Raw genomic sequence first — 24,665 nt, 5'->3', positions numbered from 1 at the left:
GGTTTTTTAACTGTCCATTGTCAACTAAGAAAACATTTTCACCCACTGGGGCTAGTAGACACACCTCTGTGCAGGAAGTGTGAACGAGATGACGAAACTGTCGAGCATGTCCTATGTGAATGTCCGGAGTTATCGTCAATACACCTGCCGACATAGGGGAGATGTCCCCTGGTGATTTATCCGCCTTCCTGGAAATGGCAGGATGGATAATCAACTAAGGACTGTGAGACATCGTTTCGGCATCAGCCAGCGGCCTATTATTAACTTAAAGACAAATGAATATGAAGAATTAATTTTTTGCGTTATCAGTCTTTCAACCAAATGAATATGAAATAATACTTTTGTTTTTTTTATAATAATATTATGTTTCTTTTTTAATTTATTTGTGTTTTATATTTCAGCCAGAGTGGTGTGTTATCATGGAACATGGGCTCGTTATAGAAACGGAAAAGGGGCTTACCAACTTACGGACATACCTACTTCATTATGTACCCATTTAATCTACAGTTTTATCGGATTATCTGCGTCTGGAGAAATGGTTTCCTTAGACTCTTATTTGGACAATGATTTAAGTAAGTATTTTTTATTATAAGAAAATGCTATTAAAACAAAAATATTGAAGCTAGTTAAACTAGGTAGGTACTTTACAAAAGGGTAGATAAAATGTGTATAATAGTGGAAAGCAAGAAGAAACCATCGGTCCAGGAAGTTGCTTTATTAAAATTTCAGAAAAAATAAATACGTGAAATAATTAACAAACAAAAAAGTAACCGAAAACAATTTAGTGCGCATTTTTATTCTCTATATAATAGACAAAACAGAACTCAAAAGGAAGTAGGTTTCAGATACTAGAAGAACACATACACATAGAAACGGAAGTTGATCCCGACATAGTCCGGGATTCATATCCGTATATTGTTACCGTCAATACAGACGAGTCAACCAACAACAACATACAAACAAAAACAGTTATAAGGACACATACAGAGGATGCCAGAGGGTAGACTACCGAAAATGCTACTGTCAAGTACAATGGGAGGACGTCAGAGAAGAGGTCGACATAGAGGATGGTGCAAAATGCATATAGATGGTCTAAAAAAACTCAACGCCACAAATTGGAAGATAGAAGCAATGAACAAGAGTAGTTGGAGGAAAATGGTGAATCAAGCCATGGACCTGCTAGGGTCGACGTGCTAATTATTATCCCAGATTTAGTCATACGGCTCACACTCCCCCTAATGGAAAATTTACTCATCCCAGATACCTACGGTATCAAACGGATTGAGCTCTGGTGGGACTCTTTCCATGTTATCGAGCCCTAGGTGACTTGGTATGCAGGTGTGTCTCTCAAAAATTTTCGTACACTTCTGGCCGTCGTGAGAAGTACAGCTTTCTGCATGGTCTTATAAAGATGTTCATTGAGACCCAGCTTTTTTATGCTTTCGAGGAGGGTCTTCGGAATGACTCCAGTAGTAGACATAATAATCGGTATTTTCTGGGTACTTTGCAGTCTCCATTGTCTCCGTAATTGAATTTCCAGATCTCTGTACTTGGCGATCTTTTCAGTAAATTTAGTACGTAGATTATTGTTGTTAGAAATCGCCACATCAATGAGTGTTGTTTGTCTCGTTAATTTATTGACTAATATGAGATCTGATCTATTATGTGCCACTGTTTGGTCTCTGAGCACAGTGCGGTCCCAGTATAGCTTATAGTTTTCATTCTTAAGCATACTCACAGGGACGTATTGATAATATGGGAGATGGCCCGCTTGGAGAAGTCCTAGTTTGATAGCTATCTTTTGATGAACGATCTTTTCAACTGAGTCATGCCGTTCCTTGTATTCAGTTGCATCAAATGCCTGGCAGCCCCCGGTAATATGTTGAATAGTTTCTTGGACTTGACATCCATATCGGCATCTGTCGTTTTGAACTTGAGGGTCTTTGATGATCTATTTCAGGTAATTTTTGGTTGATATAACCTAATCCTGAATGGCCAGTAATGAACCTTCCTTTTCGGGGAACATCCTTCCTGATGTCAACCAGTAGTTCGACGCTATATTGTCGACATAATCTTGGCTGACCTCATTGGGATGCCGCCCGTGCAGAGGTTTTCCCATCCAGGTGCGCATCTTTTTGTCCTTAGTGAGGTGGTTTATGCGCATTTCTGGTTCCCTGGGTTTGATCCGTGTTGTGTCATCTACTGCGCAGATAGCGCGATATAGTGTAGATGTCTCAGCCTGCATCTGAAAATAAGTTCTTAAATTAGCAACTTGTTTATCTAATAATCTAATTGCTCACCTATATCCATAAGTCCTCTTAAACAAATTTTTACTGTTAAGCTGTGAACGAAGCAGCTGTTTTATCCTTCGTATAAACTCAGTAGTTATCTCAGTTGTCATTTGCTTATGGTCAATTTTCCGCGCCTGCTTTACTCCAAGATATTTGTACATATCGTTTTCACCCATGGCCTCGATGTTCTGGCCATTTTGCATATCGAATCCACCGGGCTGTACCTTTCCTCTGACTATATTTAAAACACGGCACTTGTCTAGTCCGAAGTGCATATTAATATTATTAGAGAATATTTGTACTGTTTTTAGCATCTGTTCTAGATTGTCTCGAGTAGAAGCCGTTAATTTCAAATCATCCATATACGACAGATGATTAAGCTTCGCCACTAGAGTATTGTTGTTTTTAATGCTAAAACCTGAGTCAGTGGAGTTTAATAGCTGGGATAGCTAAACAGAACCACAATGGACTCAGCGAGTCTCCTTGAAACAGGCACTGGTTGATTGCGATATTTTCCGTTTCGATATTGTTTTCACCAGGTATTTGGAGGTGAATTTTAGTCTTCCAACTTAACTTTAGTCTTCCAACATGCCTTAAAAATGTCACTATGTTATCACCGACTTTTTATGTTCTTAATATATTTATAAGCCATTCATGCGGCAGTAAATCAAAGGCCTTTTTATAGTCAATAAAGGCAGTAAAGAGGTTCCTTTTTTTTTCGTGAATGCCTGGTTAGAAATGACAGAGTCGATGATAAGTTGTTCTTTGCAACCCATGGAACCCTTAGCGCATCCTTTCTGTTGAGGCTCTATGATATTGTTTAGAGCACAGTGTTGGTAGGTACGCCGTGTTATACAGGGTGTGTACACAATTTATACAAAGTTGCAAGACAAGCAATTGGGCGCTACTTGGCTGGATCTTGGGAGTTATTTTGATCCTTCGGTATTAAATAGGTGGTTCCCTGAGTTAGAAATGATGGTATTTCCTGCGGGTTAGAAAAAACATGATTAATTAATGTTGATAAGTACTCATGAATACTCTAAAATTTCTTAAGCCAAAAGTTCTGAACTCCGTCTGGTCCAGGAGATTTCCAGTTATGAAGCTTTTTGATGATATTTGAGACCTCTTCAGTCGTGAATGGTTCGTAGTTAGCTGTGACGTATTGGTGACAGTTGTGCGTCGTATCATCCAGCCGGCATTGTTGTTAAGAGCAGCTGGTGTTGAAAGTTGATTTACCCAAAACTCATGAATCTCTTCTGGCTTGGGTAAGACTTGTCGACACTTTCTACGGTGGAATTGAGTTTTTGGTAGAACGCCTTCTCAGAGTTCTCAAAAAGTGCATTGTCACGTTTTCGGTTGTTACTAACTTTATACCTTCTTGACTTTTCTACTTGTTATACCTCTTATATATTCTGTGACTTGACCAATATCCCTACGCAGTAATTCAATTTTTCCGAGCTTTTTTTCCCAGGGTGCAGTTCTGTTACCAGTCCTTCCGTTATTAGTACCCCGTCGTGTTCTGATCTTAATGCCCATTACATTAGCAATTGCTGTTGCTGCACTGTAGATTAGCATATGCAGATATTTCAGTGTGTGGGCTTCTACGACATAATTGGGTAGGACTTCAGTGTTCACAATTTGTAAGAGCGCAAGAGTTTATTCGTGATAGCGATGGTCTGCTAAGTGGCTTTGTTCCATTTAACTCCTGTACAGCACGAGCCATTTCATTTACTAGGCTCTCACGGAACTTGTTATTTTCCTGCTGTGTATTATCAGGTTGAGTTTCTGGTATGGGAAGCTCAGGAATCTGCACATCGAGGATTTCATTAGGGACTTGATCTAAAACTAGCCCTTGGTTATTGATCTCCCGCTCGACTTCGATCGCTTTGATCGTATTGCATCTAGTCTCTGAGATAAGGTTGTTTCTTATGATTACCCGGTATTGATCTGATACTCTTTGCTCCGATACTTGAATATCTGGGTACACCCTGCAAAATTCGGCATACAGCTGTTGTCTGTAGCCGATCGCTTCTTGACCGAGGTTTGTCACCTTATAATATAAGCGCAAAATACTTTCGTTAATGGACACAGTCCATTTCATGCGCTGCCTCGGTCGTCCCGCTTGAGTAAGCGCCGGCTGATGATCCAGCGCAGCACCTTCGGCGAGTGGAGCTCTTGTTGTTGTTTGGCTCGCTTGTGGTTGTGGTTGGGCTGTAGCTGATTGTATGACAGGGGCCTGCCTCAACACCCTGCCACTGACGTCCCGCATGCTGTCACGTCCAGCGCCGGCTCCAGACGTGCCCTGGCGATCCCCAGGCAGCGATCCTAAACATAAATTATTAATCTCCATTCTCATGGGTGTGCATTTTATACCTACTGCCAGGTGGCAGTTTTTGTTCCACGGCAAGTATCCCTGCTACCCTCTGGGTATTGGCGCTACGCATACCCAGAAAACATCCCCCATTCGCAGGGGGCCGTGCCTGATAGAAGAACCGCCAAAAATTTTCCACAGGCATTATTATTATAATTATTTAGAACAATACTTAAAACGATATTAATTAAAAACTTTCATTTTAGATAATCTAAATAAATTTACTGGCTTGAAATCATCAAACTCAAATTTAAAGACTCTCGTTGCCATCGGAGGCTGGAACGAAGGTTCTGTTAAATTCTCAACTCTTGCTGCATCAGCATCTCTTAGAAGTACATTTATACAAAATGCTTTGCAATATTGTCAAAATCATAATTTTGATGGACTTGATTTCGATTGGGAATATCCAGCTCAACGTGGTGGAGCCGCAGCTGACAAGGTAAATATGTTGTGATGATTTATACTCAGGGCCTGCAAGAGATGCACTGCAGGCGGGCGCCCTTTTTTTAGGGGCGCCAAAATGAGCTTTTTTCTGCTGGTGTTATACAAAATACCAACTTAAAAACTACGAAGGGCGTCCATGCTAGTTTTGCTGGCGGGCACCTTAGACCCTAGCGCCAGTACTGTTTATACTTTTACTGTAGTGTCACTATTAGTGCTGTCGCCAGGGGGGTACAACGGCCTCCTTTATTTAGATGGACTTACCCAAGTTTTTTTTTATGTATTTTGACCCGTAGAACACGAATTTTTTGGGTAACAGTTGACTCGGGTGTCGCAAAGATTGTTATTATACAGGGTGTCTGCGTAACTTGGAACCATATGGGAAACTTTTTTAATATTAATTTTACGAAAAAAAGTCATTCTTTATAAAGTGCTCTGCATAGTCTAAATCCTAAGATGCAATCATCAGATATCAAATTTTGTCAACAGTATACGAGGTATGTCAAAAAATATGAATTTCGCTCAAGAGCAAACTACCTTTATATTTCAAAATATCAAAAAATTTTATTATGAAAAGTTATTTGTAATTAAAAACCATATTCAAATATGCAATAACAGCCTTCTACTTGAAAAAAAACATTTCTGAAATTTTCCTAAATTACCGATTCCGAACATCATTTTTATTTATTAGACATGTAATAACTCTTTTATTAATAATTTTAGGAAAAAAAGTTATTCTTCATAAAAATCTGTGCATGGTCTAAACCTCAAGATGCAACCATCAGTTAGCCAAGTTTGTCAATTTTATACGAGGTGTGTCAAATAATATGAATTCTAGAATTCTTTCTAAATTCATATTATTCGACACACCTCGTATAAAATTAACAAACTTGGATAACTGATGGTTGCATCTTGAAATTTGTACCATGCACAGATTTTTATGAAGAATAACTTTTTTCCAAAAATTATTAATAAAAGAGGTCTAATAAATAAAAATGATGTTCGGAATCGGTAATTTAGGAAAATTTCAGAATTTTTTTTTTCAAGTAGAAGGCTTTTGTTGCATATTTGAATATGGTTTTTAATTACAAATAACTTTTCATAATAAATTTTTTTGATATTTTGAAATATAAAGGTAGTTTGTTCTTGAGCGAAATTCGTATTTTTTGACATACCTCGTATACTGTTGACAAAATTTGATATCTGATGATTGCATCTTAGGTTTTAGACTGCAGAGCACTTTATAAAGAATGGCTTTTTTTCGTAAAATTGATATTAAAAAAGTTTTCCATATGGTTCCAAGTTACGCAGACACCCTGTATTTTTTTTTGTATTTTTTGGATAATTCTAAGCAAAAAATATTCTAACAAGTTTTTTCGTAGGATGCACAGTTTTCGAGAAAAAACGCAGTTGAACTTTCAAAAAATCGAAAAACTGCAATTTTTGAACCCGAATAACTTTTGATTAAAAAATAAAATAGCAATTCGGCTTACAGCATTTGAAAGTTCAAGTCAAATTATACCAGTTTTGATTATTCGCATTGCTAAACATTAATTCTTTTATTATTAAACAAGGCGATAAACAAATAGTGTTTGAGCATTTTGACGCGTTTACGTAGAAATTGCCTGTTTGTAGGCGCTCGCACTTGTACCTACTCATTTGATTTTAAAAAATGGGAGATTCATGGAAAATATCAATCAAGCACTATGTGTTTAAAGCTTTGTTTAACAATAAAAAAAATAAATTTTTATCAATGCAAATAATCAAAATCACTATAATTTGACTTGAAATTTCAAAAGCTGTAAGCAGAATTGCTACTTTATAATTTTTTTAATCAAAAGTTATTCGGGTTCTGTTTCGATTTTTTGAAAGTTCAACTGCGTTTATCTCGAAAACTGTGTATCCTATGAAAAAACTTGTAAGGACATTTTTTGCTAAGAATGATCCAAAATATACAAAAAATGTTTTATTTTGCGAAAAATCGCTTTTGTGTAATTCTGTAAGTTCTTTGTTTATATAATAAAAATCTTATCGACACCCGGATCAACTAAGAATGATCCAAAATATACAAAAAATGTTTTATTTTGCGAAAAATCGCTTTTGTGTAATTCTGTAAGTTCTTTGTTTATATAATAACAATCTTATCGACACCCGGATCAACTGTTACCCAAAAAATTCGTGTTCTACGGGTCAAAATACATAAAAAATACTTAAGTAAGTCCATCTAAATAAAGGAGGCCATTGGAACCCACCCCCTGGCGACTATAAAGAAAGTACATACTGTGCCCAAATTTTAGGCGTAGGTAGCTTCCTTGACAATTTGCCGATTGCCGGTTCTCAGACACAGTTTGGTTTCAGTAACGGGTTTGGAACGAGAGAGGCATTGTTTGGAATTAACGTACTTGCTCAAAGATGTCGAGATATATCTGTAGACATATACTGTTGTTTTATTGACATCCAAAAGGCATTTGATCGTGTTAAGCACTCTATATTGATCGAAGCTCTAAAAGACATAGGCTTGGACGGCAGAGATGTTCGAATAATTGCAAATTTATATTGGAATCAAACAACATCAGTTTTAGTAGATGGTGTGGAATCACAGGCTCTTACTGTTAAAAGAGGAGTACGGCAGGGATGCCTCTTGTCACCACTGCTTTTCAACGTTTACTCCGAATGAATTCTCAGAAAAGCTCTTTCTGAAAAACAAGAAGGAATACTTGTGAACGGTGAAGTCATCAATAATTTGCGATATGCGGACGATACAGTACTCCTAGCTTCTAGTCAAGAAAATCTGCAAACACTACTTGATAGTATCGTTGAGAGTTGTAGGGAGGCAGGTCTGGATCTGAGCATACGGAAAACCAAAATACTCGTAATATGTAAACAGCAGCATATAAAACCGTATATATATGTAAATAATACCAAACTTGAGCAAGTTGATAAAATCGTTTTCCTTGGACAGCAACTAAATTGTAACGCAGAAAGTCACGGCCAAATTAGATCTAGGATAGAGCAGGCTAGAGCCTCTTTTAGAAGGATGTCCAAGGTGTTATGTAACAGACACCTAAAATTGGCATTGAGGATCCGCCTACTTCGCTGCTACGTGTTCTCGGTCTTACTTTATGGTGTCGAGTCCTGGACTGTGAATAAAATCGATCTAAATCGCCTTGAGGCTTTCGAAATGTGGTGCTATAGAAGAATTTTAAAAGTTTCCTGGGTGGAGAAGATTCGAAACTCCACAATACTAGAACGTCTCAGCAAGACTACTGAGATCATAAAAAGCATCAGGCAGAGAAAGCTGGAGTACTTCGGACATGTAATGAGAGGTCCCAAATATAGGTTGCTACAAAATATTATGCAAGGAAAATAGCAGGCAAAGGCAGTCCAGGACGAAGAAGAACCTCATGGTTGAAAATCTGGCGAGATTGGTATGGTGTTGATACAAGCATGCTATTTAGGGTGGCAGTGAATAAAATTAAGATAGCTATGATGGTAACCAACGTTCTGAAAGGACATGGTACATGAAGAAGAAGGTTCTCAGTCTTGCGTGGGATGTAACAATTTATGAGCTGATAAGTCAATCCATTGACGTAGGTTTTGAAGCCATAAATATTTCTTCCTACCATTTCTTCTTGAGTATTAACTGCAGTATCCAGTATCTGTTACCTCTCATTATATGCCCAAGATATTCAACTTTTCACTTCTTTATCATCTTTCACTTGGACTTGACTTCGCCAAGTCACTTTCACTTGGATCTATTCCGTTTAAGAAATCTATGCTTGAAATGAGTTGAACACATGAAATTTTAAGCATTCTACGATATAACCAAATTTTGAAGGCATCTATTTTTTTCATCGTATTTTACAGTATAGGGTTTCTCAGGTTTCAATTTGCAATTGCAACCTTGCAATTTTTATAAGAGTTTTAATTTCTTCATGAGGATTTAGTGTATCGTTTATTCAACATCCTAGGTATTTCAAATATTTAAATTTGTAATAGGCTCATCATTGACAATTAGTTACATAGGGCCAACATCTTATTTACTAACCACATGTAATTTTGTCTTTGATGCATTTATGCCAAGCCTTGGAGCATTCTCTAGTGACTCGATCTATTAGAAAATAAAGATCTTCGATACTTTCAGCCATGATCGCTGTGTTATCTGAATATCTGATGTCGTTAATAGTTTCTCCCCTAATTCGAACTACCCATTGTCATTCTAAGGCTTCGTTGACTTTATTCGCATCATTATTGAATTCCACATGCATTCATCCTATTCTGTGTTTAATGTATATTTAAGTTTTTTTTAAGTAGGATATACCTGAAAAGTCTTCGTTAAGGCCCATTTAATTTTCAGGTTCACTTTACTACTTGAGTTCATAGATTTCCATTTGGTAGCTCTACCAATACCGACCCTTGCAAATAGCTTTTGCTTCTTCATGTGCCGTTTCCATCATTGGAGATTAGCAGTTTCTATCCCTTCAGCTGTACTCATCCTGTCAAGTTCTTCAAAGCCTAGTGCTATGCTGTTTCTAATATCACTCAACTAACAGATTTTTTCAATACCTTGTCTCATTTCTATTTAACCCTTAGTGATCAATTAAGAAATGTAGTTAGCTTGTTTTGGTAAGGGAGTCAAGATGGATTCTAACCAGTCTTCTGGCATTTCAATTATTGATAGATCAAGATTATCGTTTGTGTTTGATATATTATGTTTAATGAACATGTGATTAATTTGATTACCTATACGAAAAATAATTTTTTTTTGTATTTTTAAGGAAAACTTCATAACTCTACTAAAAGAAACCAAAGCAGTTTTTGAAGCAAATGGTCTATTAGTATCAGTTGCTGTTGCCGCTGGTTCTGCATCTGTGGCACTATCGTACGATGTTGCTCGTATATCCCAGTAAGTATTCGGACAATTTTATATAACGTATGCAATAAAATTTTTCGGAAAAAAGTATGGTACAGAGATGCAGAGATGTCGGTCATCCAGTTTATATGTATTTTATTGACTTTGGTAAGGACTTTGATCAAAAACATAAATGAAATGATAGACATTTTTCAGAAAGTAGGTATTGATGTTTGTTGTTTGTTTGGGTTTATATGACTGCGGACACTAAATCCGTTCGCCAAGGTATTGATGTTATATATATAACCGGTTCTATAGCGTTCTACGCCTTCCGGTACCCAATCGCCAAGCCTGTCGATCTAGCCAGTCTCTTTCTTGTAGATTTCTTTCTGACATGGCTTTTGTAATTCCTTGTTTCCAGGAGGTCGGTGGCCTTCCTCTTTTTCGTTTTTCTGGCGGTATCCATCTCATTGTTATTTTTGGAAGTCTTTTGGTATTGCTGTTAGTGACCTATAATATACGTATCACTAAAAAGCTTTATGTACTGATGTCAATGTGTAAACATCACGATTGGCCGGGATAATTCTGAAGAGCTTCAAATACGAATAAGTGTAAGACAGGGCTGCATTTTATTTCCACTAGAATTTAACATCTCTTCGCAGTTCGTTTTCAATAAAGCATTTGACAGTGTTCAGTGTGGTATCAAAAGTAATGGCGTCAATATTGATAATTTGAGGTCCGTGGATGACACGGTTTAATTGCGAATAGTTAGCGAAATAGTTGCAAATAGTATCAAAATTAAATGAATATTGATCATTTGTGGATAATACTGTGTTAATTGCAAATAGTTATGAAGAACTTCAACATGTGATTAGTAGGATTACCACAACGTGTGATGAATATGAACTGAAGCTAAACACTACAAAGACAAAGGTGATGGTTGTCAGTAAAATGCCAGTACAACCAAAATTGGTAACAGCTTATGGAGAACAACTGGAGAGAACCAACAATATCACTTACCTTTGATTGTAGTCTATATTAGAACTGGGATATATGTAAGCAAAAGAAAACCTTATGTGGAAACAATACCGCTTCGAAATAGTTGTAAATAGTATCAAAATTAAATGAATATTGATCATTTGTGGATGATACTGTGTTAATTGCAAATAGTTATGAAGAGCTTCAACATCTGATTAGTAGGATTACCACAACGTGTGATGAATATGAACTGAAGCTAAACACTACAAAGACAAAGGTGATGGTTGTCAGTAAAATGCCAGTACAACCAAAATTGGTAACAGCTTATGGAGAACAACTGGAGAGAACCAACAATATCACTTACCTTTGATTGTAGTCTATATTAGAACTGGGATATATGTAAGCAAAAGAAAACCTTATGTGGAAACAATACCGCTTCGAAATAGTTGTAAATAGTATCAAAATTAAATGAATATTGATCATTTGTGGATGATACTGTGTTAATTGCAAATAGTTATGAAGAACTTCAACATCTGATTAGTAGGATTACCACAACGTGTGATGAATATGAACTGAAGCTAAACACTACAAAGACAAAGGCGATGGTTGTCAGTAAATGCCAATACAACCAGAATTGGTAACAGCTTATGCAGAACAACTGGAGAGAACCAACAATATCACTTACCTTTGATTGTAGTCTATATTAGAACTGGGATATATGTAAGCAAAAGAAAACCTTATGTGGAAACAATACCGCTTCGAAATTGAAAATTAGATTGTTGGAATGTTCTGTGTTCTCTATTCTTTTATCTGGTGTCGAAGGGAGAAGTTGGGTAGATAGTTGGTAGGTTGTTTTGTAGCGAATGGGATAAGTTACGGAAGTGGTCAGAGCAGTTAAACATAGTAAACTGGAATATTTTGGCCATACGTCACCCAAAGATATATACTTCATTAATAATACAAGGCAAGATAGACGGAAGTCGATCGGATAGCTCAGTGCGACTAGCGGCTGACCCGCACTTCACTTCGCCGTGAGGAATGCGAGTTCAAGCCCAGCCAGGCCATCGAAAAAACAAAAAAGGCTAACGCTTCAGTATAAAATTCTAAATATGAATCTCGCGCTTACACTGGAATATGTGGACGTCTGATCGGCCTATAAGGGAGCAGTACAACAAGGGATAAGGGCTTGCGGCTCGGTGATACTCTCCCATAGATCGCTACCGGAAGGGAGTTGACGCCTAAAATACCGGTGTATATATAAGTTAAACGGAAGAATAACGTCATGGCCTAGAACTAGAGAATGGCACAGAAAGAAGATGAACTTAATTTCTAACAAATCACAAGCTGCGACTACACGACACTTCCACCGGTCAGGCGTCTGAAAAAGGCGTCTTAGCTTAGTTTGGAAACGAACACACGTATTATACTGTATGCTACAACTATAAATAATTTTCGTATTCTTCACAAGCAATATTTATATAAAAGAATGTTTAGTTTAAGGATGATTCAAAATCTATATACTAGTAAAAATTTGTTATAATACATGCGGCAGAATAATTAAAATAAACTTTGCAGACGTTTTTAGAAATTTACTTTTCGAAAATGATTTTTTTAAATATATTTTTTTATATAAATAATAGATAATAAATAACATTTTAAATATTCTTTGTAGAGTTAAGTATAATAATTAACAATTTTATAATCATAATTTTAGTTTATTTTTTTACAACAATTATTTTTTTTAAACATTTATAAATATGTACCTAGATTTTAAGGTTTTCACTTAAAATATTTTGACTTAAGAAGATTTTTACCTAACATGTTCTAAATTGTATTTTGAAACTATTAATACTTATTAAATATTTTTTTGTAGATATGTCGACATGATTAACGTAATGACATACGATTTACACGGTTCTTGGGATGGAGTATTGGGACATAATGCACCCTTGTATGCATCATCCGTTGACACCACTGCGGCGAGCAAACAACTCAACGTTGTAAGTATTTTATATGAGATATGTAACAGGAACATTTATTATTTTATCCACTCCCTCCTAAGAACAAAGTAGATGTGATGATTGTTCTACATTCTTTTCATCTTTGGTCTTATTCAATTTTTTTCGTAATTTTCATTTCGTATGCTATTTTTTAACGAAGATACAAAACCCCATAATATATAGGCATTTGATGTTTTATTGACAATTTGTGCTACAAATTTGCAGCTAAGTTTCTATAAAACAGCCCCCTTTTCTGAGGTTGTCTCTTGACTGGCGCCTGTATAGTGAGAAATTTTGTTATGACTCTGAGACGATTATTTCTTGATTTTCGCCGTATTTCAGTCCTATTAGCTCATATTTGCCTAATATACATTTTGCCACATACTTAATCTGGTGGACATTCCTAGTGGTAGGTATATTATGTTCGAATCTGAGCTTTTTGAGGCCAATTTGCCACTTCTAAGCTGGGTATATACCTGAACCGACGTATTTTGTAGCTGAACGTCTTTGGGCATGTTCATCAGCGCTATTAATGCTTTACGGTAAATAATCATACAGTTTTTTGTACGACTTTTTTATGAATTATTATTCTTCTTCTTCTTTCTCAAAATCCTTAGTGCCCTTCAGGGCGTTGGATGTCGGGTTCCGTCTTTTATCCATTTCTTCCAATTGCTTCTATTGGTGGCAAGGTTCTTCATATCCCTCATACTCATGTGTCTCCTTTCACCTATATCCTGGATCTGGTCCATCCATGTCTTCCTCGGCCTTCCCTTTTTTATTTTGTTTCCCATTTTGGCTTCATGTACTTTTTTTGTTAGTCTCCTTTGCTCCATTCGTTGAATGTGTTCAAACCAGCTCAATTGTTGTTTTTCGCGATCTTCCTCATTATCGGTTCTTGTTCCAGCTCTCTTCTTATATCTTCATTTCTGAATCTATCAAACTTCATAACTCCAGCTATTATTCTCATGTATTTCATCTCGGTCGCGTTTATCATTGATTCATGTTTCTTTTGCACAATCCATGTTTCCGACCCATATGTCATTATCGCATTTACAATGCTCTGAGTTTAGTTTTGTTGTCTATTTCTGACTTTCCAAAAATTGTATTATTTAAAGAGTAATACACGTTAGTAGTTTAATACTTATTGCCATGTCCGTTTTCCCATCATCTTTTATTACATTTCCCAAATATTCAAAAGTAGATACGTGTTGTATTACTTGTTCCCTTACTATTATAAATAATTATTAAATATTTATTAATATTTGTTTAGTAGATAATCCCCTTGAATAAATATTTTTGTTATATGCTTTTTAGGATGCTGCTATTTCAAACTGGATTGCTCAAGGCGCTGATCCCCAAAAAATCAACCTTGGTGTACCTTTGTATGGAAGAACTTTCACAATCACCAGTAGCACCAACGTCGCTGTAGGAGCAGTTTCTAGCGGAGCAGGTATTTCAGGTCCCTACACATTGGAAGCTGGATATTTAGGATATAATGAAGTAAGATAAACTTATACATTAACACGTTAAGCCTATCGGAAAATAAAGAAATAAAAAAGAATTAAATAAAATTATATTTTTAGATTGTTGAAAAAGAATTACAAGGAGGATGGACCTATGTCTGGGACAATGAACAGCAAGTTCCCCATATGTACAAAGGAGACCAATGGGTAGGATTTGATGATCCAAAAGCCGTACAAGTTAAAGTAAGTGTTTTTAAGTTAAGTCATAAGATAAAAAGGTAAAAAACATATATTTGAGAAATCAGAGATTATAAATAATTGCAACTTCAAAAATCTATTTTCTATTATCACGAGAAAGTCAGCAGGTATTGTTCCAACATTCAAAAGAGATCAAAATATAAAGAGATCAAGAAGACACCCAAAAATTACTACTGTGTTTTATACTGACTTGCCAAAAAGCATTCCTCATTTAAACTATAACTATAATGAAGAACATTCTTTTTCATAATTCAGCTAAAATTTTACCATGGTCTCTCCCCAGATTATCTTCATTAGTTTGCATTCTATGAGACTCTCTTTTGCTCTGGAAACAATCAATGTACAAGTTAACATCAGCAATTATCTTATTCGGACAAATATACAGGGTGAGTTTTTAGTGCGGGATCGGTCGATAATTCCATTACGGTATAGAATATCGAAAAAAGTTATTTAGAAAAAATGTAGACAATGATATTCTCCATGCTTGGAAGATATGTCCATTTCTACAGGGTAATCAATAACAGCGTGGTATATCAAATATATAATTTTTTAAATGGGACACCCTATATATTTTTCCATATTTATATTCCCCTCATAATTCTTGTTCATATAATATGGGGTTTTGTATTACTATACAGAGTATTTAACAAGTTATGACAATTTTTATTTCGAAATCCCTATGAGATTACCACCCTGTATATAAAAAAGTAATTCATAGAAAATAATTTGTTTTATGTAGTAAGATAAAAAATATACTGTAGTTTTTAAATTAAGTCCAATTGAAATCATTGACGAATGTTTGTGAACAACAAAACCAAATTACGATTTTCTCTATTTTTTTAAATGGATCACCCTATATTTTATTTTTCAAAAATATTGTATTTATTATACTCTTTCATTTTTATATAGCATTCCCTATATCTAAACCTATTACTTTCGGAGATATTTTTAGTTTTCTTCAACTTTTGGGAATACATTCAATTTTTCTAGTAGAAATAACTTGGTATTGAATGATAATTAAACAAAATTATTTTTATTCAATAAATAACTAACACAAAATATAAACCATAGCCATATGCAATGAATGTATCAATAAATGTGATATTAAGGAATTATCATATTTCCCTAATATACAAGAATCATACAATTCCTACAAAAAAAATATAGGTATGTTGTGTATAATAAAATTACAAGATTATTTTTATTTAATAGACAACTTACACAAAACATAAATCAAAACAATATACAACTAATTTAATAGTTTTTAGATTATTATATCAACAGCATTCTAAGCCAAGAAGTTTTTAATAACACATTCCTAATTGCAGATTGTGACCCGCAGTTATTAATAATATAATTTTCATATTAAATTTCATTAATATGCATCAAGAAATCCCTACTTTGTTAACACTAAAACTAGGTGATCTATAAATGTTTAAGGTGATATTGTTAGAGATTATGTGATTGGTCCACATTTTTTGACGGTTGAGGGTTTTTATACGACGGTGCTCCAGTCCTTCCAAAATTGATTTTTTTCAAGTGGGGCTATATAAAAAACCTTGTATACCAGAAGCATCCAACAACGCTTGATGTTATGAAAAATAGAATAAAAGAAGCTTTTAATAACTTACAAAAATGTTAGAAATGTGGCTCGGTCATTTGAATATCGGTTACAAAATTGCATAGACTTTGAAAGTGGTCATTTTCAACATTTATTTTAGAGTTATATCCTTAACATCACATTAATTGGTACATTCATTAAATTTTGTTATGGTTTATTATTTTTTTGTTAGTTATTTATTGAATGAAAATATTTGTTATATTATTACATAATCATAATACTTATTTGTTAAGTTATTTATATTTATAAGAATTGAATGTATTCCCGGCAAATGAAGAAAATTAAAAATATCTCAGAAACTAATAAGTTTAGAAAAAAAATAAAATATAGGGTGATCTATTAAAAAAAATTGAGAAAATCGTAATTTTGTTTTGTAGTTTAAAAGTGCTTATAAAAATGAATGTTCTAGTAAAAAATTCTTGGCTTAGAATGCTGTTGATATACCCATCTAAAAACTGTTACATCAGTTGTATATTGTTTTGATTTATGTTTCATGTAAGTTATTTATTGAATAAAAATAATCTTGTTATATTATTATATACAATACAAAGTTTTTTTGTAGGAATTTTACGATTCTTGTATATTAGGGAAATATGATAATTTCTTAATATCACATTTATAGGTATATTCACTGCATATTGCTATGGTTTATATTTTGTGTTAGTTATTTATCTAATAAAAATAATTTTGTTTAATTATCACTCAATACTAACTTATTTCTACTAGAAAAATTTAATGTATTCCCGAAATTTGAAGAAAACTAAAAATATCTCGGAAAGTAATCAGTTTAGATATAGGGAATGCTTATAAAAATGAAAGAGTATATTAAATACAATAATGTTGAAAAATAAAATATAGGGTGATCCATTTAAAAAAATAGAGAAAATCGTAATTTGGTTTTGTAGTTCACCCTGTATACAAATATTCGTCAATGATGTGAATTGGACTTAATTTAAAAACTACAGTATATTTTTTATCTTATTACATAAAACAAATTATTGTCTACGAATTACTTCTTTACATACAGGGTGTTAATCTCATAGTGATTTCGAAATAAAAATGGGCATAACTTGTTAAATACTCTGTATAGTAATGCAAAACCATATATTATATGAACAAGAATTATGAGGGGAATATAAATATGAAAAAATATATAGGGTGTCCCATTTAAAAAATTATATGTTTGATATACCACGCTGTTATTGATCACCCTGTAGAAAGGGACATATTTTCCAAGCGTGGAGAATATTATTGCCTACATTTTTTTTAAATAACTTTTCTCGGTATTTTATACCATAATGGAGTTATCGACCGATCCCGCACTAAAAACTCACCCTGTATACTCGATATTTTAATTAATTTAAATTAAAATTAAAGATTTTACTTTAATTCAAAGCTTTATTTCCGAAGAAATAAATTTTTAATGAGCCCTATTTTCTGGTTATGCATTTGTGGTTTGTATAACTTGCAAACATACGTATGTTGGATGAAAGAAGAGTTAAGGGGAGATCTAAAATTTTCATCTCACTACCCGTCTATCTAACGTGGCAAAACTTCAACGAAAAGTAGGTCTCGATACTCAGATAGGAGTAAAGCTAATACAAAAAAATTTCGTCGTGAAATTAAAACAAGAGGTGTATTTACTCCAGGGAAATAAGATTTTTGTCGGGACACTTGAGCAGCTAGGTTGCAAATGGGTTTTTTGGGTACTATATACCTAATACATTATACATACAAAAATGCCCGTCACAGTTCGGACGAGAATTTTAGTTATTAACAAATAAGGGTCAAAAATGGCAATTCTTTTGTTTAAGTCACTAAAGGTAAAAATAGCATAATTAAATATCTTATTTATAGTATTCTTCTTTTAGTAGATGAGCCAATGTTTAAAACGGCAGTTTTTTAATTTTGGTCCGATCATTTGTTGCTTCGAAAATTGCAAAATAAAACTAAAATTTCGAAAATAAAAAATTTGCTATAACTTTCGCGAAAGTGACCTTGCGAATTTTATATTTCACAAAAAGTTGAATCAAAGAGTCCATATATTGCACAAAAAATTATAAGACGATTCGTCAATTAGTTTAAATTTTATTCAATTTGTTTATCCCAAAGAGCTTTTTTTTGTAAGGTTATTGTTCCGAAAATAATAATTATATAGAAATTCTGTGAAAACCAGATGAAAGAACAATAGTCTTCTTTTCAAATTATTGAAGAAAATCATTAAAAAGTATTTTTTGTCACTACGAAAATATTTTACTAAAGAAGAGTCATTTTTGGCTTGAAAATAATTTAAAGAGCTTTGTTAATATTGACTGTAGAGTAAATTTACCTTGGAATTTCAAAAGCTGGTATTTTTACACAAATTTTCAAAAAAAAAAAAACTTTTCGCCTATGTTAATTACCGTCAAAGTTAGCCACTTTTATTATTTAATTCACAGTTACTTCAATATACATTAAATTCTCCTGTAACTGTGCTAGTTACCATACTACTCAGAAACGGCTTGACCGATTTTTATGAAATTTTACAAGTGTATCCTATGGGACTGAGAATAGGTTTTAATCTATTTTTCATATCCATAATTTATAAGGGGGGTTGCCACCATGATATTTTTTTATTTTTTGGACAAAATAGTCTATCTTAATTTTATATGATGTAGGATTAAAAAATACATACAACCCTTAATTTACACTTTTCCATCACCAACCCCTATTTGTTAATATCCATCTCTATATTTACATCTATAAAATTCTCCTGTCACAGTGTTAGTTGTCATACTCCTCCGAGACCGCTTGACCGATTTTTATAAAATTATATAATGTATCTTCGGTAGGTCTTAGAATCGGTCGTAATCTATTTTTATTATCCCTGAGTGATAAGGGGAACTCCCGCTAACATTTTGAAATGTTAGGTGGGGATTTACGTACATAACGTACTCTACAAGACTACGAGTACATACAATTTAAAAAAATTATGATCAAAATCCATCAACAATCTCTGGAGACATTAATGGCAGCATATATGTTTGAAGAATCAGTTTCATTTTTTGAGTGCACTGATTTTAATAATTCATTTCCACCGACCACACATCGATTTCGTTAGAACGTTATTTTTAAAGCTTTATTAACAACTCTGTTGAAGTTTAAAGTTTACTCAAACTTTTACACATAAACTATATACCTTCAACTTCGAAATGGCGCTAGTTGGGTTGCTTAATTGTTATAAACAAAGTAGCTGTCAATTAAATAAAAAAAGTGGCTAACTTTGACTGTAATTAACCTAGGCAAACAGTCTTTTTTTTTTGAAAATTCGTATAAAAATACCAGATTTTCAAATGCCAAAGTAGTTTTAACCTACAGTTAATATTAACAAAGTTATTCAAATTGTTTATGAACTAAAAATGACCCTACTTTAGTAAAATGTTTTCGGAATGATAAAAATGACTTATTAATGATTTTTTTTAAATACTTTGAAATCATGACTTTTCTTGTTTCATTTGGTTTTCACAAAATTGCTATTACATTACTATTTTCTGAACAATATTATTGCGAAAAAAAGCTCCTTGGGATAAACAAATTGAATAAAATTTAAACTAATTGACGAATCGTCTTAAATTTTTTTTGCATTATACGAACTGTTTGTCTCAACTTTTCGTGCAATATGAAAGTCTTAAGGTCATTTTCACAAAAGTTATAGCAATTTTTTTATTTTCGAAATTTTAGTCTGTTGTTGTCTGTATGTTGTAATTTTGCAATTTCTGAAGCAACAAATGATCAAACCGAAATTCAAACACTTCTATTTTAAACCTTGGCTCATCTACTATGAGAATAACAGTATAAATAAGATATTTAATTACCCTATTTTTACCCGTAGCGATTTAAACGAAAAAACTGCCATTTTTGACACTTATTTGTTAATAACTAAATTTCTCGTCCGAACTGTGACGGGCATTTTTGTATGTATAATGTATTAGGTATATAGTACCCAAAAAACCCATTTGCAACCTGGCTGCTCAAGTGTCCCGAACATGGTATATTTTTGCCTTATTTCCCTGGAGTAATTATATTTCAATTTGTTCAGAGAGTCCCGTAAATAATCTTACTAGTTTCATTCTTATTAGAAATCATCCGAGATTGTTGAAGAGTACAGGAGAAAAACAAGGAAAGTCACATTTTATAGATATTGAGATAAACACCAATAAAGGTATAACTCTTATGACATCTAAAAACTACTTAAGAGTTTCTTAGCAGAATTCTAGCAATTCTTATTCTATAATCTTAATATAATATGAATCTATATTAACTTACTAATTTACAAATGCACCAAAACACTGCTACCACTCCTTATTTTTGTTCAGTAGCGTGCAGACAATCCTGGTCCTTCGCCTGGACACAAATTCTTAGAAAATTCATAAAGACTAATCGTCGTCTCTACGTGATTATATACAGTGCTAGTCAAAAGTCCGTACCCCCCCTCATATCTTTTGAACGGTTATACCAATAATAGTGAAATTTGGGGGGAGGAAATAAACGGACGTAAGCTTCTTAACTAGTCATGACAGGTGACGTAATAGTGACAGATGACGTTACAGAGCCACTGTGACCGATAATTTTAAATGGGACCTTATGACAAGTGATACCTCGTTTGTAAGGTATTGAAAATACCTATTCAGTTATACTAATTTTTTTTGAGTTTAAGCTAATTTTGATGAATAAATGAAATAAATATAGAATTGTAGTTTCGCATTTAATTAATAAAAATTCAAAATTCCGCCTATGATTACTTGTCAAACAGGTTGACGTTGACGTAAAAACTACTAGACAATTCAAAAACGTCAACTTTTTTGACAAAAAATCCATAGACGGACATTTGAATTTTTATTAATTAAATTCAAAACTACAATATTATATTTATTTAATTTATTCACCAAAATCCAAATTAACTTAAACCCAAAAAAATTAGTGTGACTGAATAGGTATTTTAAATACCTTTCAAACGAGGTATCACTTGCCATAAGGTCCCATTTAAAATTATCGGTCACAGTGGCTCTGTAACGTCATCTGTCACTATTACGTCACCTGTCATGACTAGTTAAGAAGCTTACGTCGGTTTATTTCCTCCCTCCAAATTTCACTATTATAGGTGTAACCGTTCAAAAGATACGAGGGGGGTACGGACTTTTGACTAGCACTGTATTGTAAAATCCGGAGATATGGGATGCAGCCAGAAAGCAGTTTATTAACGAAAAGTCTTAGATTTAAAATATTGTTTATTATATTTTTATTTCAATTATTCTAATTGTTTAAAAAGTAGTAAACTTTGTATCTGGGGCTTTTCGTTGTTTTCCTCGTAATACGAGAGATGTCGCTAGATTGCGTCTCAAAAGGTGGGTTCATTGCATCGCGATGGTTTGCCTTAAAAGGGGCAGAATGTTTATATTCCCTTCAGAGTTGTGACTGCATAAACTTCACTGATGATGCATAAGGATGCTGAAATAGTTACTATATGGAGATGGTAGTCCAACTCTGAATCGAATATAAACAAAACCTGCCTTGAACCCTTTTTTATCTTTTTCATTTTACTCAGTTTTTGAGTATTTAGAAACTGTCTTTCGGTCCTTTTCCTAGACGAAGAGAAGGTAAATGCGTGGCCTAAGTGTCCTCTATTTGCTTTCTCCTATTTTCGTCGTCTCTACGTGATTATATATTGTAAAATCCGGAGATATGGGATGCAGCCAGAAAGCAGTTTATTAACGAAAAGTCTTAGATTTAAAATATTGTTTATTATATTTTTATTTCAATTATTCTAATTGTTTAAAAAGTAGTAAACTTTGTATCTGGGGCTTTTCGTTGTTTTCCTCGTAATACGAGAGATGTCGCTAGATTGCGTCTCAAAAGGTGGGTTCATTGCATCGCGATGGTTTGCCTTAAAAGGGGCAGAATGTTTATATTCCCTTCAGAGTTGTGACTGCATAAACTTCACTGATGATGCATAAGGATGCTGAAATAGTTGCTATATGGAGATGGTAGTCCAACTCTAAATCGAATATAAACAAAACCTGCCTTGAACCCTTTTTTAACTAATCGTTGTGTTTATTGTCCTGAATCGATAGCCTAGTCGATAGTAGTCGGTTTTTGCTACCACATGGCGAGAAAAACCAAAATTAATGAAAAAGTGACATTTCTTGTTTTCCCCTGTACTCTTCGTATATTATATCGATATCCCTGAACAAATTAAAATAAAGCCTACTAGTATCGAATCACGATTAACAAATAGAAATGGATGCCACAGCGACATCTGCTTACAATATCAAAGTTTTATTTCCAAATAAATAAACTTTTAATGAAACCTATTTTCTGACTACGCCTTCGTGGTTTCTATTACTTGCAAACCATAGCCCAGTCGGGATAGCATTTGACCTTGCATTAAGAGCTGCCCCAAATTTTATTTTTCTAATCTTCAGGAAGGGTCAATATTAGTACAAATTTAAAATCTCGACTGAATTCCGCCGTTGCGTTAGCCGCCATCTTGATTTTAAACGAGAACGGATTTTGCTCAATATCTCCGCCATTTTCAATTTTTTGACAAAAGTGTAGAAACTGAAATTGTTGAAAATGCGCTTTTCTATAGTTTCATTTATTATAACTTTTTTCCTGCGGTCGATATTTTCCGAGTTATGAGGGGAAAATAGTAACAGTTGTAGCATAATTATTGAATTCTTGAATTACCTCGTTTATTATTAGTTTTACAACAAATATATACGTATACAAAAATGAAGAAAATTAAATTTTGTACAATTTTGATGCCGTACATTTTTTTGATAAAATCAATATTTAAGGTAGTACGTATGTGGTTAAAGTGCGAGCGTAAGACCTGATTGATTTTGTAGCAATGGTTTTTGTTCAATATCTTCGCCATTTTCAACTTTTCGACAAAAAGTGTAAGAACTGAAATTGTTGCAATTACGATTTACTACAATTTTTCGAGAGAACCAGTGGCGGGTGTATAAGGGGGGGGAATGGGAAAATTCCCCAACAGGGTCCAAAATTTAAAAAAAAAATTGTTGAAACATCACGATATATTAGCTGACATAAAACTTAAAATATCGACAGACAAATTCAACCAATCAAACCCGCTAGTTAATAAAATTAAGTGAACTTAATGCATATAATGTCTTTTATGTCTTTTATATACTTAGTTTGGTTGATGTTTCATTGGAAGTTTCAAAAATTGTATAAAATATAATTCTTTTTATTTTTGTTTATGTACAATTATGTCGTAAAGTTAATAATAAATGAGACAATTCAATAATAATGCTTCCCCTCCGCTTCCATTATTTTCCCCCTTAACTCGGAGAATATTGATCGTATAAAAAAATTGTGCCAAAGAAATTGTAGGAAATTGCATTTCCAACAATTTTCTCTCCCACCATTTATGTTGAAAAGTTGAAAATGGCGGAGATATTAAGCAACAACAGTTCTCATTTAAAATCAATATGGCGGCTAATGCAACCGCGGAATTCAGTCGAGATATTAAATTTACACTACTATTGATCTCTCCTAAAGGATAGAATTGTAAAATTTGGGGCAGCTCGGAAACAAAATTCAATTCAATAATTATGCTTCCCCCACCACTTTTTACTATTTTCCCATGTAACTCGGAAAATATCAACCGCATGAAAAAAATTGTTAAAAAGAAATAGTAGGAAATTTTATTTTGAACAATTTTAGTTGAAAATGGCGTAGATATTGAACAAAAACAATTGCTATAAAATCAATCCGGTCTTACGCTCGCGCCATTACTGCATACGTACTACCTTAAATATTCATTTTAGCAAAAAAAATGAAAAAAATTAAAATTGTGTAGAATTTAATTCTCGTCATTTTTGTATAGACACATATTTGTTGAAAAACTAATAATAAACGAGTTAATTCAATAATTAAATAATTATGCTCCAACTCTCACTATTTTCTCCTCATAACTCGAAAAATATTGACCGCGCGAAAAAAATTATAATAAATAAAATTATAGAAAATCGCATTTTCAACAATTTCAGTTTCTACACTTTTTGTCAAAAAATTGAAAATGGCGGAGATATTGAGCAAAAACGGTTCTCGTTTAAAATCAAGATGGCGGCTAACGCAACGGTGGAATTCAGTCAAGATTTTAAATTTATACTAATTGTTCGGGAATCCTTATTTCCTTATTTTAATATTGCTATGATTCTACTATTTATTTATTTTCGGGTAGAATAAGCTTTAGACAATTTAATTATATTTAGTTATTTTGGTATGCCCCCTGTAAAATGACGCGGAATAACCTTCTTAATGTCAATTTTTAAAATTATCTACAAGCTCAAAGCTTATCGCTTTCGGTACGCATGTATAAAACT

The 24,665-nt window shown here is 33.6% G+C and overlaps 1 protein-coding gene across 1 annotated transcript in view; it reads left to right on the top strand.

The window, feature by feature from the left end:
• LOC114333850 (chitinase-3-like protein 1) overlaps positions 1-24,665 on the top strand; it is a 48,172-nt gene that overhangs the window by 9,908 nt on the left and 13,599 nt on the right. Inside the window, exons 3-8 of the mRNA XM_050644390.1 lie at positions 402-572; positions 4,869-5,101; positions 9,882-10,009; positions 12,807-12,933; positions 14,248-14,433; positions 14,517-14,639. Of these exons, the coding sequence (XP_050500347.1) occupies positions 402-572; positions 4,869-5,101; positions 9,882-10,009; positions 12,807-12,933; positions 14,248-14,433; positions 14,517-14,639 (968 nt within the window). The remainder of the gene's footprint in view (positions 1-401; positions 573-4,868; positions 5,102-9,881; positions 10,010-12,806; positions 12,934-14,247; positions 14,434-14,516; positions 14,640-24,665) is intronic.

Source organism: Diabrotica virgifera, chromosome 2 (genome assembly GCF_917563875.1).
Source record: "Diabrotica virgifera virgifera chromosome 2, PGI_DIABVI_V3a".
NCBI lineage: Eukaryota > Metazoa > Arthropoda > Insecta > Coleoptera > Chrysomelidae > Diabrotica > Diabrotica virgifera.
The sequence above is the reverse complement of the archived record's forward strand: the minus strand, read 5'-3'. Positions and strand labels throughout refer to the sequence as shown.